The sequence below is a fragment of the Cherax quadricarinatus genome, chromosome 26, assembly GCF_038502225.1.
Source record: "Cherax quadricarinatus isolate ZL_2023a chromosome 26, ASM3850222v1, whole genome shotgun sequence".
Classification (NCBI taxonomy): domain Eukaryota; kingdom Metazoa; phylum Arthropoda; class Malacostraca; order Decapoda; family Parastacidae; genus Cherax; species Cherax quadricarinatus.
In genome coordinates, this window is record NC_091317.1 from 19,964,147 (window position 1) to 19,986,816 (window position 22,670).

General features: G+C 41.7%; 1 protein-coding gene across 14 annotated transcripts in view; it reads left to right on the forward strand.

Moving 5' to 3' along the window:
• Positions 1 to 22,670, forward strand: part of LOC128691673 (protein lap4) — an 854,149-nt gene that overhangs the window by 543,508 nt on the left and 287,971 nt on the right. For all 14 annotated transcript variants that reach the window (XM_070088850.1, XM_070088860.1, XM_070088857.1 and 11 more), the window contains 2 exons: positions 6,047 to 6,163; positions 7,276 to 7,455. In XM_070088850.1, coding sequence (XP_069944951.1) covers positions 6,047 to 6,163; positions 7,276 to 7,455 — 297 coding nt within the window. The remainder of the gene's footprint in view (positions 1 to 6,046; positions 6,164 to 7,275; positions 7,456 to 22,670) is intronic.

The following is a 22,670-nucleotide window of genomic DNA, read 5'->3' on the forward strand; positions in this document are numbered from 1 at the left end:
TAGATGTGGAAGAGTTGGTGGAGGACCACAGGGAAGAGCTAACCACTGAAGAGCTGCAACACCTTCATCAGGAACAGCAACAGACCACAGCTGAGGAACTTGCTTCAGAGGAGGAGGAGGAAGAGAGAGGGAAGGAGGTTCCTTCTTTAGAGATTAAGGAGATTTGTGCAATGTGGAGTAGGGTGCAAGCTTTTACTGAGAAATATCACCCTGACCAAGCTGAAACAAGCCATATCTGCAACATGTTCACTGACCAAACCATGGCCCATTTCAGGCAAATCTTAGAGGCGCCCAAAACAGACCTTTTTGGGCAGTTTCTTTGTGCAACAGGGGTCCAGTGACTCTTAAGCTGGTCCTAGTGGCATTAAAATTTAAGACAGAGAAGGGAAGTAACCCCAGAGAAAGACTTGATACTTGAAGTCATTATGGAGGGGGATTCCCCTTCCAAACAATAACCTCTCCTCCTCCCTCTCCCCTCCTCCCAGTCTTCCATACACCAACAAGAGTCTTCAATACAGTTATGTAATAATGATTTAACCCTTTCAGGGTCGACAGGCCCTCTACTAGACTTGTTCTCAGGGTTGGCCAAATATCATAAAAAAAAAATAGTTTTTCTCGTGAAAAGATAAAGAATCTTTTCCCGATCATAATGACACCAAAAGTATGAAATTTGATGGAAAACTTACGGAATTATGCTCTCGCGAAGTTAGCGGTCTTGACGATGTTTACACATCGGCGATTTTGCCCACTTTGAGCCATATTTTCGGCCAATTCCTGTGTACTAGTCGACAGAAATCATAACTATTAGTCTAGAGCTCCATTTTTTCTATTGAATGAGTACAAGAAACCACCCATTTACTGATTTCAACTATCCAATATAGTGGTCAGAATTTAGCACTTTTGCCAATTTCACACAAATTTCAAAAGACGCCAATTTCCAAATAGGGTTCAGAATAAACAAGAAAGACATTTCTGGCGCTAAAATAACATTTCCTCTGTTCATTAGTCACATCCCCAGGCCCCTCTTATATTTCTTTGGCTTTCCACTTTCAATTTTTATTCTTACAAAAAATAGAAGATTTACTGTTATGCAGACTACTGCATTAGTGTAGAAATAGTATAAATAATATCAGCGCACTTGTGAAAGAATATTAGACTCACCAGTTGACGTGTATTGGACGCCTAGCATGATTTGTTTACTTTAGAACTTTGGTAAAAATCGAACATTTCTGCTACTTTGAGCTCAATTTCAAGGTACTTTTCATTGTAAAACCAGTCAGAATCATCTCAATTTCTGTAATATGTCCTCCATTCTATAAAATGAGCCCAAGAAAACTAGAATACAATAACAAATACCATACGAAAATACAGTTCAAAGTCGCTGTTTTATTCCAAAAACACGGTCAAAGTTATTTTTTTCTCATTATGCACTGTGTGCTGCAGGATTTTTTTTATACTGCGCACACTGACCACACTGACCCATTCTTTCATATGTATGCCTACCAGCTTTCTCCCACTAGATTTGAGGGCGCTAGAATTTAGGCGTACTAGTACGTCAAAAACCCTGGGTCGTAAGCCGTACTAGTACAGCTGAAACCCTCAAAGGGTTAAATGTTCATTTATATGTAATTGTCATTGTTTTGTGTATGTAAAACTAGTTAAGCTTTACGAAATGTATTTTTTTATTATTATTATTTTTGGGTGTCTGGAACGGATTAATTGTATTTACATTAATTCTTATGGGAAATATTGCTTCGAATTTAGGCCAACCTTCTGGAATGGATTACGGCCAATATTCGGGGTTCCACTGTATAATTATCAGAGTACATATAAAATATGCAATAACTTTAAAACACTTGAACTTTTAGAAATTTTACAGACATAATAGAGATATCTGCACACTTAGAATGTAAACAAACCAGGTGGAGCACGTCGTATTTGAAAGACCGCTCACCGTATAGCAAATTTTGGTCATAATTTGAAATCGCCATATTAGCAGAACGCTGTAAGGCGAAATGCCATAAAGCGGGGGCCCTACTGTACCTGTGACACCCTTCAAAGGGGTCCTTGTAGTCAGTGAAGGGCTCATGATCCAAGGAATTGGAGCCACACTTCTTTAGCTTCACATCTGATTGTCACTCATTCTCCAGGTTCTGTATGACTCCTATGGATTTAATGCTTTTACATAAATACAATACATACTGTAATAATAATAATTCTCTGGCATACCTGTGTCCCATTTCAAAGATTTGTCTTTTGGCCTGACTTCCTTGTTGAATACTTGGTTAACTAGGCTGTTGCTATTATATACCAGTCATCTGGGACTTCACACATCATTAATGATTTGTTAATGAGTTTTTGTAAATGACTTGTGTGGCATTTCAGCTCTTAATATTCTTCTGTTCATTTCATGGTGATGCTACAGTCTCTTCTTGATACATTTGATGTCTCCATTTTCATAAGTCTCCTCGTGTTCTTGTTAGTTTTTCTCAATGTGTGGTAATTTAATTTGATTTGTTCTCTATTCTGTCAGATACTGGCTCTTGCTCATTTGAAAACACTTATGAAATCTTCTCTTGAGCTCATTGCATACCTCTCTCATTGCCTCAGGCATTTCTCATTTTTCCTCCCACCTCCTTCCCCTCAGTGTTATCACATGGTTGTCATTTTTCTTCTGATGTGGCTGTGAAGAAGCTTTGGCTCTGTCTATGCCTTGAATACAATGTCCATTTTAGATAGTTCATCTGAAGGTAATCACTTCTGGCTTCTACTTTCATGTTCTTTGGCATTGGGTTTGATATATACCTTATCCATGCTCATGTGTTTCTGTATTTTAGCCTCCTTACATTGAAGATTGAGTCATGGGTTTTCCCTAGTATCTTATCTACTCCCCAGCAGGTTTGTCTGTACAAACTTTTTCTGTTATTTCCTTGCACTTTTTTTTTTTTTAAACACATTGTCCGTCTCCCACCAAGGCAGGGTGGCCTAACAAAGAAGAGAACACTTTCACTGTCACATATTTATTTACTGTCCTGCCAGAAGGGCACTAACATCACAAATCACGTGAACCTTTGAACAGTCACTACTTCCCACCTCCAGGACTGGTCCAGCTAACCAGTTGCCTTGAATCCACTCATGAATGTTACCTTGCTTACTCTCCAACAGCACGTCAAATCATAAAAATCACTTGCCTCCACTCCTATGTAACATGCTTGCTTAAGCCTGTTAGACATCCAAGCCCATAACACAAAACTTCCTGTACCCCTTCCCTCCAATCTCCTAAGTTGACTCCAACCCCTCCTTCCCTCCACCCTAGAATTTTATGCTCTCCTAGTCATTCTATTTTTCTCTATCCTCTCTAAATATCCAAACCACCACAACAACTGCTCCTCAGCCCTCTGAATAATACTTTTGGTAATTCCACACCTGTTCTCTAAACTCTTGAGTTCTCTGCATAATATTCGCATTGCACATTGCCCTCATACATGACAGCTCCACTGCCTCCAGCCTCCTTGCTGCAACCGTCAAAATGTATGCTTCACACCCATACAATATCATTGGTATCACTATGCTCTGGTAAATTCCCCCTCTTTGCCTCCATGGATAAGGTTCATTGTCACCACATATGCCTCTATGCACCACCCACTTTTTTACCTTCATCATTTCTATTGTTTACCTCATCTCTAGTAGAACCATCTTACAGTAAGTCAACTCCCAGTTATATAAACTTATTTACTTCCTCTATGCTCCCTCCCTCCACTCTAATATCCAGACTCTCATTGCCTATATTTCTTGATATTTGTCATCTTGCTCTTTCCTAGGTTTTCTTTTAATTTCCTTCTTTTATTTACCCTCCCAAATACATGTACCAAAGTTTGTAACTTCTCTTCCGAATCTCCTAAAATAAACTTATCAATCAGACACCTCTCCATAACACCCCAGCATTCACTTTTCACATCTGCATAGATATATAGGTTAACAACTGTAGTGACATCACACATCCTTGTCTAATGCCTACTTTTATTGGAAAATAATCTCCCTCTCTCCTTCATACACTAACCTGGACCTTGCTATCCACATAAAAATGTTTACTGCTTTAAGTTGCCTACCACCTATTCCATCTGCAACATATGCCACATTGCTTCCCAATCTGCCTTGTCATATGCCTTTTCTAAATCCATAAATGCAATGAAAAGTGCCTTACCTTTATCCAAGTATTGTTCATTTAAGTGTTCAGTGTAAGCACTTGATATATACATCCCCCTAATCTTCCTCCTTGTTGCTCTCCAGTCCTACTCTGTCTTACCCATAATTCTTTAAGTAACCCTTCCATTCACTTTACCTGGTATGCTCAACCAGCTTATTCCCCTATTAGTCTTAAAATAATTTTTATCCCCTTTTCCCTTATACAAAGGAATCATACATTCTCTCAGCTAATCTCTAGATACCTTTCCTGTTTCATCTGTATTTTGAACAAATGTATCATTTGTTCAAAAACTACATCCCCACCTGCTTTTAACATTTTAGTCTTAATCTCATCTATCCCAACTGTTGTAGCCCCTTTCATTCTAACAACTGTCTCATGCACCTCCTCCCCAACTTACATCTGGCTCTATCTCCCAAAATTTGTTACACCTCCCTGCTTAATGCAAGAAAACACTACTTCCCTCACTTCATCAACATTGCAACAATTCCTCAGAATATTTCTTCCATCATCCCAGCACCTCCACCTCATTTACTGGCTCCCTTCTTTTGTTTTTAAATGTTTAATTAATTTATTTCCTTGGCTTTTTCAGCTTATTGACCTCACTCCAAAACTTTTTTGTTCTCAGTCAAATTTGTTCATGAAACCTCTCACACTCTTTCATTACCTCTCCTTTTGCACTCCCTCACCACTCTTTTATCCTCTGTTTTGCTCTCCATATACTCCTTTCTCAGTATATTACTTCTACATTATAAAAACCTTTCAAATGCCAACATTTTCTCTCTTACCATTCTCTTTGGCTTGTCATTTCACCAATTGCTCCTCTTTCCTTTTGTACCCACCCTCCTTTACCCACAAAATTCTGCTGTGCACTCAAACACTGCATTCCTGAATGTACCCTCATACCTTTTCTATCTCCTCCTCCATACTTTTTCTCTCTAGCCCATCCTCCTAATAGTTGTTTATACTTTGCCCTAACTGTCTCTTCCTAAAATTTATAAACATTCACCTCTCACTGACCTATCAATAACATTCTCCTTGTATCCATCTTCCTCTAACTTTCTCTGTATCTGCCATTAAATAATGGTTTAATATGTGTGACCTCTCTAAAAACATGCTCATCCAGAAGTCTACCTAACAGCCTTTTATCTACTCATAAATATCCTAACAAACTGCTATCATCACACCCTGTACAGTATATCATACTAATTTATCCTTTTTTTCTTCAAATGCATATTACCTGTTCCAAACCTATTTCTATACATAGCTCAATTAAAAGCCCCCATTATCATTTACCCCTGGCACTCTAAACTTAACCTACTAAGCCCTATGCAGCAGTTTCTCTCACTTTAGCATTTAGGTAAAGTATCCTCTAAATTTATCAACCCACTTTAATCAAGACTTAAAATTTGTTTCTTTCTCTATACACTAGCTTTGTCAGTTCTCCAATTTCTTCTTTTTTTTCCTTATTTTTATTCACGTAGTAGTAGATCATCAAAACAGTATTTACTTTCCCAGTTCAAATTCCATATTCTGTCTTCTCTTTATCTGCCTTGGGGATGAAACCAAGATTCAGCCTTGTCAGTTCATTTTTATTTTAACATGCTGCTTTACAGAGTTCTATATTAATAAGTTGAGCAGCTTACTTCTCCACATCTCTGAGCCCCTGTATTGACTGAGAACTTGAAAGAGGCGAGAGACTCCTGTTCATGTTGTCCTCAATTGTTTATAATAAAATGCTAATGCATTCTATTTTTAATTGATTATTGCCACCTTTGTAAATTGTGGCTATTAAGAATTTTTTTATTTGCTATGTTTCATGCCTTTATCTCTCTCTTTCAGGAAGTTTCATTATATAAAGATGGAGGACCATTAGGATTAAGTATTATTGGAGGATCAGACCATTTCTGTGTTCCATTTGGCATCTCACCAGAGGACCCAGGAATATACATATCAAAAGTAAGTTTTTTGTACATATTCTCCTTCACTGCTAATATTTTGTGTGCGCGTCTGTGTGCACGTGTGTGCGCATGTGTGTATGGACGTGTGTATGCACCTGTGTGTACACGTGTGTGTGCGCGTGTGCGCATGTGTGCGTGTGTGCGTGTGTGTGCGTGTGTGTGCGTGTGTGTGTGTGTGTATGTGTGTGTGTACATGTATGTGTACTCACCTATACATGAAGCTCCTCTCCCTACCTCTTCACTTCATGCTTGCAAGATTTGCTCCTTCCTAGCCTCGTGGGCCCTATTGTACCTGCTCTTAAAACTGTATGGAGCCTGCCTCCACAGCTTCTTCACAGAGATCATTTCAGTTTCCAACCACCCTGAGACTAAAGAAATACATTTCCTGACATCCCTGTGGCTCATCAGTGTCTTTAACCTCTTCACTATTGGAAGCCGTGAAATTAAAAGTGCTCTCTGTGTCAGTATTTAAAAAAAAATTTGAAATGGTAGAGAATCATTTTCTGAAGGTAATCATACCAAAAATACAAAATCTGATGGAAAATTCAAGGAATTATGCAGGTGCAAAGTTAGTGATTTGGGCCAATTTACACATTGGTGGTTTTGCTTCCAGAATTTTCATGACTGCATATGCTAGGTTTGAATTCAAGCAGTTATTTATCTGATCATTCTTGTAATTTGTCCAGATCCCTTTGGAGCATATTTTTTTCTCGTCCGTTTTTATTCTCCTAAGGTCTTATCTTTTTAATCATCAGTCAGTGTACTTTCCTTGTGTTTGTGTAGTTGTGTTTGCAGGGGTCAGATCACAGTTCCTGGCCTGGCCTAGCCTCTGCATGTTTCTCCACCATCTTTACTGAATTCTTTCTATTATGTGTGATTTTGTCTGCTCTTTACCTTTACCACTTCTTCCTCTAGTAAACTTTATTTTCCATGTTAAGACTGAAAAACTTCCTAATGTCCCTGTGGTTCATCAGCATCTTAAACTGTCATCTGTGTCCCGTAGCTTCCATTTCTATCGTATCAAATTTCTCTTGATATTTTGTTTGTGATGAATGTATTGTCCATTGTCAGTACTTTTCTATTTTATGTCTTCAAGCTCTTTTTCTTTAGATCACAGCAGGTGGAGCAGCCCACAAAACTGGAAAACTTCGGATGGGTGATCGTATCTTAGCAGTCAATGGTACTGACATGACTGGAGCTTCACATGAAGAGGCTGTTATGGCACTTCTTAATCCACCCAATGAAATCATACTTTCAATTCGACATGATCCACAGCCTAAAGGACTCCAGGTAAGTAATATTACACAAATACTTACATACTTCCATAACCTACTAAATTTATTTAAATGTTGGTGCTTCAACCCAGGTAAAGTGTATGGTAGGGTTATTATTGAAAGAATTAGAGGTAAGACAGAGTGCAGGATTGTAGATGAAAAAGGAGGCTTTAGAATGGGTAGGGGATGTATAGATCAAGTGTTTACATTGAAGCATATAAGCAAACAATATTTAGATAAAGGTAAGAAAGTTTTCATTGCATTTATGGATTTAGAAAAGGCATATGATAGAGTGGATAGGGGAGCAGTGTGGCAGATGTTGCAATGTATGGAATAGGTAATAAGTTAGTCAATGCTGTAAAGAGCTTTTACGAGGATAGTGAGGCTCAGGTTAGGGTGTATAGGAAAGAGGGAGATTACTTCCCAGTGAAAGTAGGTATTAGACAGGGATGTGTAATGTTACCATGATTGTTTAGCATATTTATAGGTGGGGTTGTAAAAGAAGTAAATGCTAAGGTGTTGGGGAGAGGAGTGGGATTAAATTTTGGGGATTCAAATACAAAATCAGAGTCGACAGGCACTTTTTGCTGATGATACTTTGCTTTTGGGAGATTCTAAAGAGAAGTTTCAAAGGTTAGTGGACAAGTTTGGGAGGGTGTGTAAAGGAAGAAAGTTGAAAGTGAACATAGATAAGAGTAAGGTGATGAGGGTATCAAACAAGTTAGATAAAGGAAAATTGTATGCACATTGGAAGGAAGGAGTATGGAAGAAGTGTTCAGATATTTGGGCATAGACTTGTCAGCAGATATGTTTGTGAAGGACAAGGTTAGCCATAGAATTGATGAAGGAAAAAAGGTGAGTGATGCCTTGAGGTATCCATGGAGACAAAAAACAATATCCATGGGGCCAAGAAGGAAATGTATGAGAGTAAGGTGGTACCAACACTGTTATATGGGTGTGAAGCATGAGTTGTAAATGTTGCAGTAAGAAGGAGGCTGGAGACAGTGGAGATGTCGTGTCTAAAGGCAATGTGTGGTGTAGATATTGTGCAGAAAATTTGTGGTATGGAAATCAGGAGGTGGTGTGGAGTTATTAGAATTATTATGAAGAGAGCTGAAAAGGGGATTCTCTTCAAGTGAGCTTCCTTGATGCTGATGAGGGACTCTTGATCTTGGGAATTGGATCTGTGCTCCAGTTCCCTAAATTGAGGCTGAATTCCTTCCTTCCCTTCTCCCCCCCTCCACATCCCCACAGGCACTGTATAATCCCTACAGGTTTAGTGCACCCCATGATAATAAGAATGAAGAGGGAATGTTGAGGTTGTTTAGTCATTTCGAGAGGATGGAACAAAAGAGGATCACTTGGAGGGTGCATAAATCAGTAGAGGAGAGTACACGGGGTAGGGGTCATCATAAGAAAGGATGGAGGGAGGAGGTAAAAGAGGTTTTGTGTGCAAGGGATTGGGCATGCAGAATCATGTGTGAGCGTGTTAGAGAGGGGTGAATGAAGTCAAATGGTTTTTGGGACCTGACGAGCTGTTGGAGTGTGAGCAGAGTAATGTTTTGTGAAGGGAGTCAAGAAAACTGGTTAGCAGGACTTGAGTCCTGGAGGTGGAAAGTACAATGCCTGCATTTTAAAGGAGGGGTTTGAGATATTGGCTGTTTGGAGTGACGTCTAAACTGTCGTATCTGGGCGCATCTGCAAAGACAGTGATTGTGTGAATGATGGTGAAAGTGTTTCTTTTTTTGAGTTACCCTGCCTCAGTGGGATATGGCCGGTGGGTTAAAAATAAATAAATAAATAAATATATGTATATATACAGTGAACCCTCGGTTATCGGCCGTTCCGCTTATCGGCCAACTCGCTTATCGGCTGGTTTTTTGGCTTCCAATTATTGGCCATTTTGCTTATCGGCCATATTGGACGCTTATTGGTCAGCGACACTCACACGTTCCTGAGTCAGTGTAGCTGTGTCGCTGGCCGGGTGAGGAAGCTCCTGCTCATTCATCCAAACATTTCACTATAAATCAGTGTTTTTCCTTGTTATTTATTAAGTGCAACTGCGAAATAAGTAAGCATGGGATTGCTGATGTTATGAATGAAAAGAAGTTGGATGTCCTGGCCCTAAGCGAAACAAAGCTGAAGGGGGTAGGGGAGTTTCAGTGGGGGGAAATAAATGGGATTAAATCTGGAGTATCTGAGAGAGTTAGAGCAAAGGAAGGGGTAGCAGTAATGTTAAATGATCAGTTATGGAAGGAGAAAAGAGAATATGAATGTGTAAATTCAAGAATTATGTGGATTAAAGTAAAGGTTGGATGCGAAAAGTGGGTCATAATAAGCGTGTATGCACCTGGAGAAGAGAGGAATGTAGAGGAAAGTGAGAGATTTTGGGAGATGTTAAGTGAATGTATAGGAGCCTTTGAACCAAGTGAGAGAGTAATTGTGGTAGGGGACCTGAATGCTAAAGTAGGAGAAACTTTTAGAGAGGGTGTGGTAGGTAAGTTTGGGGTGCCAGGTGTAAATGATAATGGGAGCCCTTTGATTGAACTTTGTATAGAAAGGGGTTTAGTTATAGGTAATACATATTTTAAGAAAAAGAGGATAAATAAGTATACAAGATATGATGTAGGGTGAAATGACAGTAGTTTGTTGGATTATGTATTGGTAGATAAAAGACTGTTGAGTAGACTTCAGGACGTACATGTTTATAGAGGGGCCACAGATATATCAGATCACTTTCTAGTTGTAGCTACACTGAGAGTAAAAGGTAGATGGGATACAAGGAGAATAGAAGCATCAGGGAAGAGAGAGGTGAAGGTTTATAAACTAAAAGAGGAGGCAGTTAGGGTAAGATATAAACAGCTATTGGAGGATAGATGGGCAAATGAGAGAATAGGCAATGGGGTCGAAGAGGTATGGGGTAGGTTTAAAAATGTAGCGTTAGAGTGTTCAGCAGAAGTTTGTGGTTACAGGAAAGTGGGTGCAGGAGGGAAGAGGAGCGATTGGTGGAATGATGATGTAAAGAGAGTAGTAAGGGAGAAAGAGTTAGCATATGAGAAGTTTTTACAAAGTAGAAGTGATGCAAGGAGGGAAGAGTATATGGAGAAAAAGAGAGAGGTTAAGAGAGTGGTGAAGCAATGTAAAAAGAGAGCAAATGAGAGAGTGGGTGAGATGTTATCAACAAATTTTGTTGAAAATAAGAAAAAGTTTTGGAGTGAGATTAACAAGTTAAGGAAGCCTAGAGAACAAATGGATTTGTCAGTTAAAAATAGGAGAGGAGAGTTATTAAATGGAGAGTTAGAGGTATTGGGAAGATGGAGGGAATATTTTGAGGAATTGTTAAATGTTGATGAAGATAGGGAAGCTGTGATTTCGTGTATAGGGCAAGGAGGAATAACATCTTGCAGGAGTGAGGAAGAGCCAGTTGTGAGTGTGGAGGAAGTTCGTGAGGCAGTAGGTAAAATGAAAGGGGGTAAGGCAGCCGGGATTGATGGGATAAAGATAGAAATGTTAAAAGCAGGTGGGGATATAGTTTTGGAGTGGTTGGTGCAATTATTTAATAAATGTAAGGAAGAGGGTAAGGTACCTAGGGATTGGCAGAGAGCATGCATAGTTCCTTTGTATAAAGGCAAAGGGAATAAAAGAGAGTGCAAAAATTATAGGGGGATAAGTCTGTTGAGTATACCTGGTAAAGTGTATGGTAGAGTTATTATTGAAAGAATTAAGAGTAAGACGGAGAATAGGATAGCAGATGAACAAGGAGGCTTTAGGAAAGGTAGGGGGTGTGTGGACCAGGTGTTTACAGTGAAACATATAAGTGAACAGTATTTAGATAAGGCTAAAGAGGTCTTTGTGGCATTTATGGATTTGGAAAAGGCGTATGACAGGGTGGATAGGGGGGCAATGTGGCAGATGTTGCAGGTGTATGGTGTAGGAGGTAGGTTACTGAAAGCAGTGAAGAGTTTTTACGAGGATAGTGAGGCTCAAGTTAGAGAATGTAGGAAAGAGGGAAATTATTTCCCAGTAAAAGTAGGCCTTAGACAAGGATGTGTGATGTCACCGTGGTTGTTTAATATATTTATAGATGGGGTTGTAAGAGAAGTGAATGCGAGGGTCTTGGCAAGAGGCGTGGAGTTAAAAGATAAAGAATCACACATAAAGTGGGAGTTGTCACAGTTGCTCTTTGCTGATGACACTGTGCTCTTGGGAGATTCTGAAGAGAAGTTGCAGAGATTGGTGGATGAATTTGGTAGGGTGTGCAAAAGAAGAAAATTAAAGGTGAATACAGGAAAGAGTAAGGTTATGAGGATAACAAAAAGATTAGGTGATGAAAGACTGGATATCAGATTGGAGGGAGAGAGTATGGAGGAGGTGAATGTATTCAGATATTTGGGAGTGGATGTGTCAGCGGATGGGTCTATGAAAGATGAGGTGAATCATAGAATTGATGAGGGGAAAAGGGTGAGTGGTGCACTTAGGAGTCTGTGGAGACAAAGAACTTTGTCCTTGGAGGCAAAGAGGGGAATGTATGAGAGTATAGTTTTACCAACGCTCTTATATGGGTGTGAAGCATGGGTGATGAATGTTGCAGCGAGGAGAAGGCTGGAGGCAGTGGAGATGTCATGTCTGAGGGCAATGTGTGGTGTGAATATAATGCAGAGAATTCGTAGTTTGGAAGTTAGGAGGAGGTGCGGGATTACCAAAACTGTTGTCCAGAGGGCTGAGGAAGGGTTGTTGAGGTGGTTCGGACATGTAGAGAGAATGGAGCGAAACAGAATGACTTCAAGAGTGTATCAGTCTGTAGTGGAAGGAAGGCGGGGTAGGGGTCGGCCTAGGAAAGGTTGGAGGGAGGGGGTAAAGGAGGTTTTGTGTGCGAGGGGCTTGGACTTCCAGCAGGCATGCGTGAGCGTGTTTGATAGGAGTGAATGGAGACAAATGGTTTTTAATACTTGACGTGCTGTTGGAGTGTGAGCAAAGTAACATTTATGAAGGGGTTCAGGGAAACCGGCAGGCCGGACTTGAGTCCTGGAGATGGGAAGTACAGTGCCTGCACTCTGAAGGAGGGGTGTTAATGTTGCAGTTTAAAAACTGTAGTGCAAAGCACCCTTCTGGCAAGACAGTGATGGAGTGAATGATGGTGAAAGTTTTTCTTTTTCGGGCCACCCTGCCTTGGTGGGAATCGGCTAGTGTGATAATAAAAAAAAAAATGTGAGGGTTGGAACTTGCCAGGCTGTATGGGAAAACAAATCTACCATCACTTCCACCCTGGCAAAGAAAGAACAAATCAAGGAAGCTGATGTCGCGAAAGGAGTAATTGTGATGACAAAACAAAGGTCACCAATAATGGAAAATATGGAAAAGTTATTATTGTTGTGGATCAGGGAAAAACAATTAGCAGGAGATAGTGTTCTGGAGTCAGTGATTTGTGAGAAGGCAAAGCAGTTGTATACAAATCTTTTAAATAAAATTCCTGGAACAAGTGCTGCTGTTAGTGAATCTAGGGCCAGCAAAGGCTGGTTTGAGAGATTTAAGAAGCATAGTGGCATGCACAGTGTAGTAAGAAGGCATGGAGAGGCTGCAAGTTCTGATAAATGTGTGGCTGAAAAATTTGTGCAAGATTTCATGGGGTATGTAGAGGCTAAAGGATTCTTCCCCCAACAAGTGTTCAGTTGTGACAAAACAGGCATTTTAGAAGAAAATGCCAAAGAGGACTTACATCACACAGGAGGAAAAGGCACTGCCTGGACACAAGCCTATGAAAGACAGGCCTACTCTTGTTCTCTGCTAATGATAGTGGGGATTTCGAAGTGAAGCCATAACTGGTGTATCACTCATTCAATGAGTGGGTGAATGATGTGTTTGGCCCGAGTGTGAAAAAATACCTCCTGGAACATAAATTGCCACTCGAGTGTCTCCTGGTACTGGACAATGCTCCTGCTCATTCTCCGAACTTGGTAGACCTATTGTCTGTGGAATTCCGTTTCATCACAGTGAAGTTCTTCCCTCCAAACACCACTCCTCTCATCCAGCCCATGGACCAGCAGGTCATTTTTAACTTCAAAAAACTGTACACCAAAGCAGTGCTTCAAAGATGCTTTCAAGTGACCTCGGACACAGATTTGACCCTAAGAGAGTTCTGGAGGAATCACTTCAATATCTTCCATTGCATAAGCCTTATAGGTAAGGCTTGGGAGAGAATGACTTCCAGGACTTTGAACTCTTCTTGGAAAAAAATTGTGGCCAAAATGTGTCCAAGAGAGGGATTCTGAAAGGTTTGTGGCTGACTCTGAGAACCCTATGCCTGTTGTGGAATCCATTGTATCTCTGGGCAAGTCCATGGGGTTGGAGGTTAGTAGTGAGGATGTGGAAGAGTTGGTGGAGGACCACAGGGAAGAGCTAACCACTGAAAAGCTGCAAGAGTTTCATCTGGAACAGCAACAGATCACAGCTGAGGAACTTGCTTCAGAGGAGGAGGAAGACTGAGTGAAGGAGGTGCCTTCTTCAGAGCTTAACCCTTTCAGGGTCCGTCCCGTAGATCTACGGCTTTACGTTCAGGGTCCAAACCGTAGATCTACACCAAAATTCTAGCGGCGTCAAATTTAGCACGAGAAGGCTGGTAGGCCTACATCTGAGAGAATGGGTCTGGGTGGTCAGTGTGCACACTATAGAAAAAATCTGGAAGCCTGCATGGCATTGTGGGAACGCCGGCAAAGTAGCTTTGTTCATCGTGCCTGGCGGCAAGGAAGCTCTCACTCCCCACTCACTCTCCAGGCGAATTCTGACTCTCCTCTTCACATACAGTTCTAAGACTGATGGAAGTGGAGCTGAAGATGACTTCTATGGTTTTGAACCATATGGTACCATTGTGCCATATGGTACAATGGTACCATATGGTACAATGGTGCCATGTCATACAATGGTATCATATGGTACAAAGTACCATATAGTACATTGTACCATATGGTACATTATACCATATGGTACAGGGTACAGGGACCCTAATGGAAATAAGTCTGTCTGACTTTTTTGGGTTATCCTAGGTTCTCCAAACATATGCTGCTAAGTATGATATTCTATGTAACTTTATTTGTGTATACCTAAATAAACTTACTTATGATGCCACATGCACTTGAGTAAGTTTATTCAGGTGTACAGAAATACAATTACATAGATTATCATACATAGCAGCATAGGTATAAAATCCTAGGATAACCCAAAAAAGTCAGGGTGAGTTATTTCCATAGTTATTCCTGTATCTGTACCATATGGTGTCCTGTACTGTATGGTACCCTGTACCATATGGTACCCTGTGCCATATGGTACCCTGTACCATATGCTATCCTGTACTGCATGGTACCCTATACCATATAGTACAATGTACCATATGGTACCCTGTAACATATGATACCATGTACCATATGGTCAATAGATGTTGGTGGCATGAGACACCAGCCAAGACTGAGTGAGTGGAGAAGCAAGTTTGCTACTGACTCCACAGTTTCCCAGACAAACTGCTTTGTCATCCACCTCAAGGACCATGTCAAGTTCCTGTACACTTGTAAATATATAATAGAACATTACTAATATACAACATATTTGCATATTTTTGTTGTAAACAACTATTGTAAACAAATGGTACCATATGGTTCATTGTACCATATGGTACAATGAACCATATGGTATCATTGTACTGTATGGTACAATGTACCATATGGTACCATTGCACCATATGGTACCATTGTATCATATGGTACCATTGTACCAAATGGTGCCATTGTACCATATGGTACCATTGTATCATGTGCCATTGTACCATATACCATATGGTACCATTGTATCATATGGTGCCATTGTACCATATGGTACCATTGCACCCTATGGCACCATTGTACCATATGGTACTATATGGTACCGTTGTATTCAGCACAATAACCGCACTAATATTTTCATCATTTTGTTTACAATAAACTTGTAAACAAGTTTTGTAAGCAATATAATGATAAACAAATTAGTGCAGTTATTGTGTTGAATACAATGAGTGTACATTTATACAATATACATTATACTGGTCTCACAAGCCACAAATGTTATTAGAAAAGAAAAAATTAGAAAAGAAAAGAAAAAAGTATAAAAAACGTAAAATAAAAAAATGGGATTTTGCGGAAATCACTGATGTTGCTGCCACCTGGTCATTTTGGGTCAACTTCCCGCCGCTGTATCTCAGTAAGTACTGATCAGAATTTTTTTTTGTTTTATTACCTTCACAAAAATGTTATCTTTAATTCTGTAAGTTTTTTTTTTTTTTTTTTTTTTTTTTTTTTTTTTTTTTTTTTTTTTTTTTTTTTTTTTTTTTGTAATTTCCTGGACACTGGGGCACCACTTCAGATTTTGGCCTTGGACCCTGAAAAGGTTAAGGAGATTTGTGCAGTGTGGACTTGGGTGCAAGGTTTTGCTGAGAAATATCACCCTGACCAAGCTGAAACAAGCTACATCTGCAACAGGTTCAGTGACAGAGCCTTGTCTCTCTTCAGGGAAATCTTTACCCTTTGACTGTTTACGCCGTATATATACGTCTTACACGCCACTGTTTCTTACATATTTATACGCATAGATTCTAGCAGCTTCAAATCAAGCGGGAAAGGCCTGGTAGGCCTACATGAGAGAGAATGGGTCTCAGTGGTGGGTGTGCACCCTCTGAAAAAAATCTGGGACTCAGCAGTGCATTGTGGGAACGCCATCTTGGTAGTCCATTTTCACCATGCCTCGTGGTAAGAAGTACCTCACTCCTCGGCGGATTGGAGGTCTTTTGTTCCCAAGTGATAGCTCTAACAGCGATGAAAGTGTCAGTGACAGTGAATTCCAGGGTTTTCAAGTGAGTGTAACCAAAAAAAGTGCCCAGGATGACGTAATTAGTGATGAAAACCCAGATGACCCACAACCATCCACCTCTGGTGCTGGGCCGGCTTGTTCATGTTCACCTGTACCAGGATGAAAGAGGAAACTATTTGGTCATGTACAAGACCCAGATGTTAGCAGTGAATGTGATAGTGATAGTGATTTCAAGGTTATTGAAAGCAGTTCTAGTTGTGACAGTGAGGGTGAATATTCCCCAGTGAAGTGGCAGTATGTATGATGTAGCATGCGGTCTGGTAGTGTTTCATATGCTGTTCCAAGGGGAAGGAGAAACTCTGGGAGCACATTCCGTGGCCCTACACCATGACCTGTTAGTGAAGATGACGATATTGTTACGATGGGTATGAATGATGTGAGTGAGGCAGCAGGCAGTGATGGTGATAGTGATGGTGGCACGACCCATGTGGCACCAGCAGCGGGCCACACTACTACCCGCGTTGCTGACTCTGCACAACAACAACCAGCTTCACCCAACCCCACACTCCCACAACCTACATAACCACAACCTGCACAACCACAACCTGCACAACCACAACCACGTTACAATATCCAGAACCCACCAGCAGACCGCATCTGGGATTGGCAGGAAGGTGATGAGCTTGTTCCCAGTCCCCATGACTTTGATGAAACACAAAGTGGAATAAAGCTATCATGTCCACTTGGGAACAATGCTAGTGAACTGGAATGCTTTGAGTTATTCTTCGATGAACCCCTGATGGACATCATTGCCAGGGAAACCAACACATACTATGAATACACCATGGCAAATACAATTCTCTCGCCAAGATCACGGCTACACCAGTGGAAGGAGACAACTGTGGCAGAGATGTACCTGTTTTTTGCCACAATAATGCTTATGCCACATGTGTATGAGCACACTGTTGCCACATACTGGGCAACAGAACGCCTGATTTCAACTCCAGGTTTTAGTGACATTATAGGTGTCAATCGTTTCTTGATTCTGTTACGTATGTTACACTTTTCAGACAAAACCAGGCCTGACAGAAGTGACAGAAATGTGTTTATGTACATGAAACAAAAGTGCTGCATGTATTTTTATCCCTTCAGGAAGCTTGTTATTGATGAGTCTGATTTTGTTCAAAGGAAGACTCTCATTCAAGGAGTATATACCAAGCAAGAGGAAACGCTTTGGTATAAAGTTATTTGTACTGTGTGATTGCAGAAGTGGTCTAGTTTTGGATATCATTGTGTACACTGGCAGTAATACTTTGAGAGATACCATGAAGTTATTGGGTATCTCTTGTGATGTGGTTAGAACAATGATGGAACCATATCTTTGTAAGGGGCATATGTTATTTACTGATAACTGGTACACAAGCCCCTTACTCAGTGATTTCTTGCGAGTGAACTTGACAGATGTGTGTGGCACAGTGCGTGGTAATCGTGAAATTCATCTTGTCGGTATTATATACCATTCTTGCACGTGGTAATCGTAAACATATGCCAAGGTTCAATGCTGGCACTCACAGAGGTGAGGTGCAAGCCTTTGTTGCCAGTGATATCATGGCATTTCGGTGGCATGACAAACGTGATGTCACATTGTTGACATCAGTTCACTGAAACGAAATGGCACACAGTGGCAGGCACAACAGAGACCAATGAACCCATTCTAAAGCCTGCAGCTGTCATGGACTACAACCTCAATATGCGCTTAGTGGACAAATGTGACATGCAGATTGGGTTTGCTGATTGTATACGCAAGAGTTATAAGTGGTATATAAAACTTTTTTTCCATCTTGTTGATATCTCCATGCTAAATGCTTATAATATATATAAGTTGAGGACCAACAAAACACCAAAATATGGTGAATTTTGTTTGTCAGTAATCAGACAAATAATTGCAAAGTACCAAGGAGCAATACCTGCAATAGACCAGCGCCCACGAAATTATCAACACACGCCATCTCGTTTGAGGCCTGGTGATCACTACCCCATACAGCTGCCTCCTACTACTTCCAAGAAAAATGCTCAGAAGAGGTGTTATGTATGTACACATACCACAAAACGCCCACAAACACGCAGAGACACTCGTTTTATGTGTGAGGAGTGTCAAGTGCCACTCTGCATATACCCATGTTTCAAAGAGTTCCACAAGCTGCAGCAGTTCTAGGAACGTGTTCAGTGACTGTACATATGTATATATATTATGGAACAATAGTAATAAGAACATAAAAAAGGAACACTGCAACAGGCCCACTGACCCATGCCATGGCAAATACGATCTTATCACCACAGTCAAGACTACACAGGTGGAAAGAGACGACTGTTGCAGAAATGTATTTGCTTTTTGCAACAATAATGCTTATGCCTCACGTCTATAAGCATAATATAAAAGCATACTGGTCCACAGATCGGCTAATTTCTACCCCGGTCTTCAGTGAAATCATACCAGTGAACAGGTTTATCTTACTCTTACGTATGTTGCACTTCTCTGACAAAACCAGGCCTGACAGAAGTGACAGGTTATACAAGATTAGAAATGTTTTCATGTATCTCAAACAAAAGTTCAGCATATACTTTTATCCATTCAAGAATCTTGTAATTGACGAGTCTTTGATTTTGTTCAAAGGTAGACTGTCATTCAAGCAGTATATACCGAGCAAGAGGAAACGCTTTGGTATAAAACTGTTTGTACTCTGTGATTGTGACAGTGGCCTGGTGTTGGATATTGTTGTATACACGGGTAGTAAAACATTGAAAGATACCAAGATGTTATTGGGTATCTCAGGTGACGTAGTGAGAAACATGATGGCACCTTATCTTGGTAAGGGGCATACATTATATACCAATAACTGGTACACAAGCCCATTACTCAGTGATTTCATGCGAGTGAACAAGACAGATGTGTGTGGCACAGTGCGTTCTAATCGTAAACATATGCCCAGGCTCAACGCAGGTGCTCGTGGTGATGACGTGCAGGTGTTTACTGCCAATGACATCATGACATTACGGTGGCATGACAAACGAGATGTCACATTGTTGACAACCATTCACCGTAATGAAATGCAAGACAGTGGCAAAGTTGATCGAGTGACTAATGAACGTATTCGAAAACCAGTGACAGTGATTGATTATACACTGAGTTACTAGTGGTACATGAAACTTTTCTTCCTTCTCATGGACATTTCAATGCTCAATGCATATAATATGTACCAAATAAAGACTGGCAACAGACCACCGTATGGTGAATTTTGTTTGTCTGTTGTCAGACAACTCATAATGAAGTACCAGGTAACAACACCTGCTATACAACATGGTCCTCGAATTCCTCAGGATATACCCAAGCGTTTGAGGAGGGAAGGTGATCATTTCATAATACAACTTCCTTCAACTCAGAAGAAATTTGCTCAGAAGAGATGCATCGTCTGTGCACAAACAAAACGACGGCAACAAAGACGCAAAGACACTCGGTTTATGTGTGAGGAATGTAAGGTGCCTCTGTGCATGGTGCCTTGTTTCAAGGAGTTCCACAAGCTCCAGCAGTTCTAAAACCATGTCCAGTGATTGTAAATATGTAAATATATGATAGAACATTAGTATTATACAAGATTTGTGCATGTTTATTGTAATAAACAACAGTGGTAAACAATAATATGATAATAACTTTAGTGCGGTTATTGTGTTCAATACAGTGAGTTTATATATATACATTATATACAGTATTGGTCTCTCAGGCCCCAAATGTTAGTAGGAATAGAAAAAAATTGGAAAAGAAAAGAAAAAACAATAAAAACCGCAAAATAATGTAATGCGCGTATGTGGAATTTGTCGATGTTGCCGCCACCACATCATTTTTGACAATCTTTTTGGCACTGTATCTCGGTAAGTACTGATCAGAATTTTTTTTTTTGTCTTATTACATTCACAAAAATATGCTCTTTAATTCTGTAAGAAATATTTTTTTTTTTTTTTTTTTCAAAATTTCTTGGACACTGGAGCACCACTTCAGATTTTGGCCTTGGACCCTGAAGGGGTTAAAATCGCCAAGTAACAGAAGTGGTGGCAGTAAGGACGAAAGAAGAAAGGCAACATCTCGGATAGATAATGCTCGAGAAGGAGAGAGATACAAAGAACAGAGTGTATACCACCTATGCAAGTGGATACAAGCTGCTGTGTAATGCAGCGAAGTACGAACAAATAGCTGATGGTGCGGAATATCAGTGCGTAGAAGAAGGGCACTTTCATTAACCCGTACACGGTCCAAACGTATATATGCATTTTTACCGCTATTGCCCCAAACGTATATATACGTTTTATTTCTCCTGCCTTCAAATTTGGCACGATTGGCCTGAGATGCCTTGTCAGCATAGAATGGGACCACTTAATACCTTGTGGGAGCACCAGTTAAAATGAGCACCAGCTAGAGCAAACAGCACAGCAAACACCTGGGATTCACTGATGTCATGTAGTATTAACACTCCCATTTTAAGAGGAAAGTGATTTTGACCCTGAGTTTATTGGCTTTGAGGTGGATGTGGCCACAAGTGGTCGAGGAAATATCAAAAAACCTCGATAATAACCCATGTGCAATATTTGTGCAACACCCTTTCAGAATGTCTTATAATCTATGTCCTAAGTCAAGCGAAACAATTTTGGCTGGCTGGCTACCTGGCTGGATGACTGGCTGACTGATTGGCTGGCTAGCTGACTGGCTAGCTGGCTGGCCAGCTGCATAGTGGCCAGCTGTTTGGCTGGCCGGCTGCTGGCGGCCTGTTTGTCTGTCTGTATCTGTCTATCTCTGTCTTTGTCTCTGTTTCTCTGTCTTTGTCTCTCTTTCTCTGTCTATCCCTGTCTATCTGTCTTTGTCTATCTCTTTCTGTCTGTCTGTCTATCTCTGTCTCAGAGGTACACATAAATACACATATACATAGTGTAAATTACCTAGGATAACCCAAAAAATCCAGACAAAGTGCTATACTCTACTTGAAGATGTGAGTGAAGGTGATGACGCAGTCTTGTGGCTCTCTCTGAGACAGAGAGCTAGACGGATAGACAGATAGACAGGGAGCTTGACAGACAGACAAATAGACAGACATGTTTGTGTACCAGCAAAAACAAAGGAGGGTGATTCTCATCAAACATCACCTATAATCTTTTCTTATCAGCTGTACCCTCCCCCACCCTTGTGTATGCTCATCAAACGTCAGCTCTTATCAGATGTTATCTCAACTAATCTTGTCACTGTCAGGGTGGACTTCGTTTTTCATGCTTCAAGGGAACTTATTATTTTATTATTATTACGTATTTTTTTCCCTCCTCCTCCCTCTTCCTCCCTCCTCCTCCCTCCTCCTCCCTCCTCCTCCCTCCTCCTCCCTCCTCCTCCCTCCTCCTCCCTCCCCCTCCCTCCTCCTCCCTCCCCCTCCTCCTCCTCCCTCCTCCTCCTCCTCCCTCCTCCTCCTCCCTCCTCCTCCTCCCTCCTCTTCCTCCCTCCTCCTCCCTCCTCCTCCCTCCTCCTCCTCCCTCCTCCTCCTCCCTCCTCCTCCTCCCTCCTCCTCCTCCCTCCTCCTCCTCCTCCCTCCTCCTCCTCCCTCCTCCTCCTCCTCCTCCTCCTCCTCCCTCCTCCTCCTCCTCCTCCTCCTCCTCCTCCTCCTCCTCCTCCTCCTCCTCCTCCTCCTCCTCCTCCCTCCTCATCCTCCCTTTGCCTCCTCCTCCTCCCTTGTCCTCCTCCTCCCTCCTCCTCCTCCCCTCCTCCTCCTCCTCCCTCCTCCTCCTCCCTCCTCTCCTCCTCCTCCCTCCTCCTCCTCCTCCTCCTCCTCCTCCCTCCTCCTCCTCCTCCCTCCTCCTCCTCCTCTCCTCCTCCTCCTCCTCCTCCCTCCTCCCTCCTCCTCCTCCCTCCTCCTCCTCCTCCTTCTCCCTCCTCCTCCCTCCGCCTCCCTCCTCCTCCTCCTCCTCCTCCTCCCGCTTCCTCCTCCTCCTCCCGTTTCCTCCTCCTCCTCCCGCTTCCTCCTCCTCCCGCTTCCTCCTCCTCCTCCCGCTTCCTCCTCCTCCTCCCGCTTCCTCCTCCTCCTCCTCCCTCCTCCTCCCGCCTCCTCCTGCCTCCTCCTGCCTCCTCCTCCTCCACCCTCCTCCCTCTTCCTCCTCCCTCTTCCTCCTCCCTCTTCCTCCTCCCTCATCCTCCTCCCTCTTCCTCCTCCCCTCCTCCTCCTCCCTCCTCCTCTCCTCCCTCCTCCTCCTCTCTCCTTCTCCTCCTCCCTCCTCCTCCCTCCTCCTCCTCCAACCTCCTCCTCCTCCTCCTCCTCCTCCTCCCTCCTCCTCCTCCTCCCTCCTCCTCCCTCCTCCTCCTCCTTCCTCCTCCTC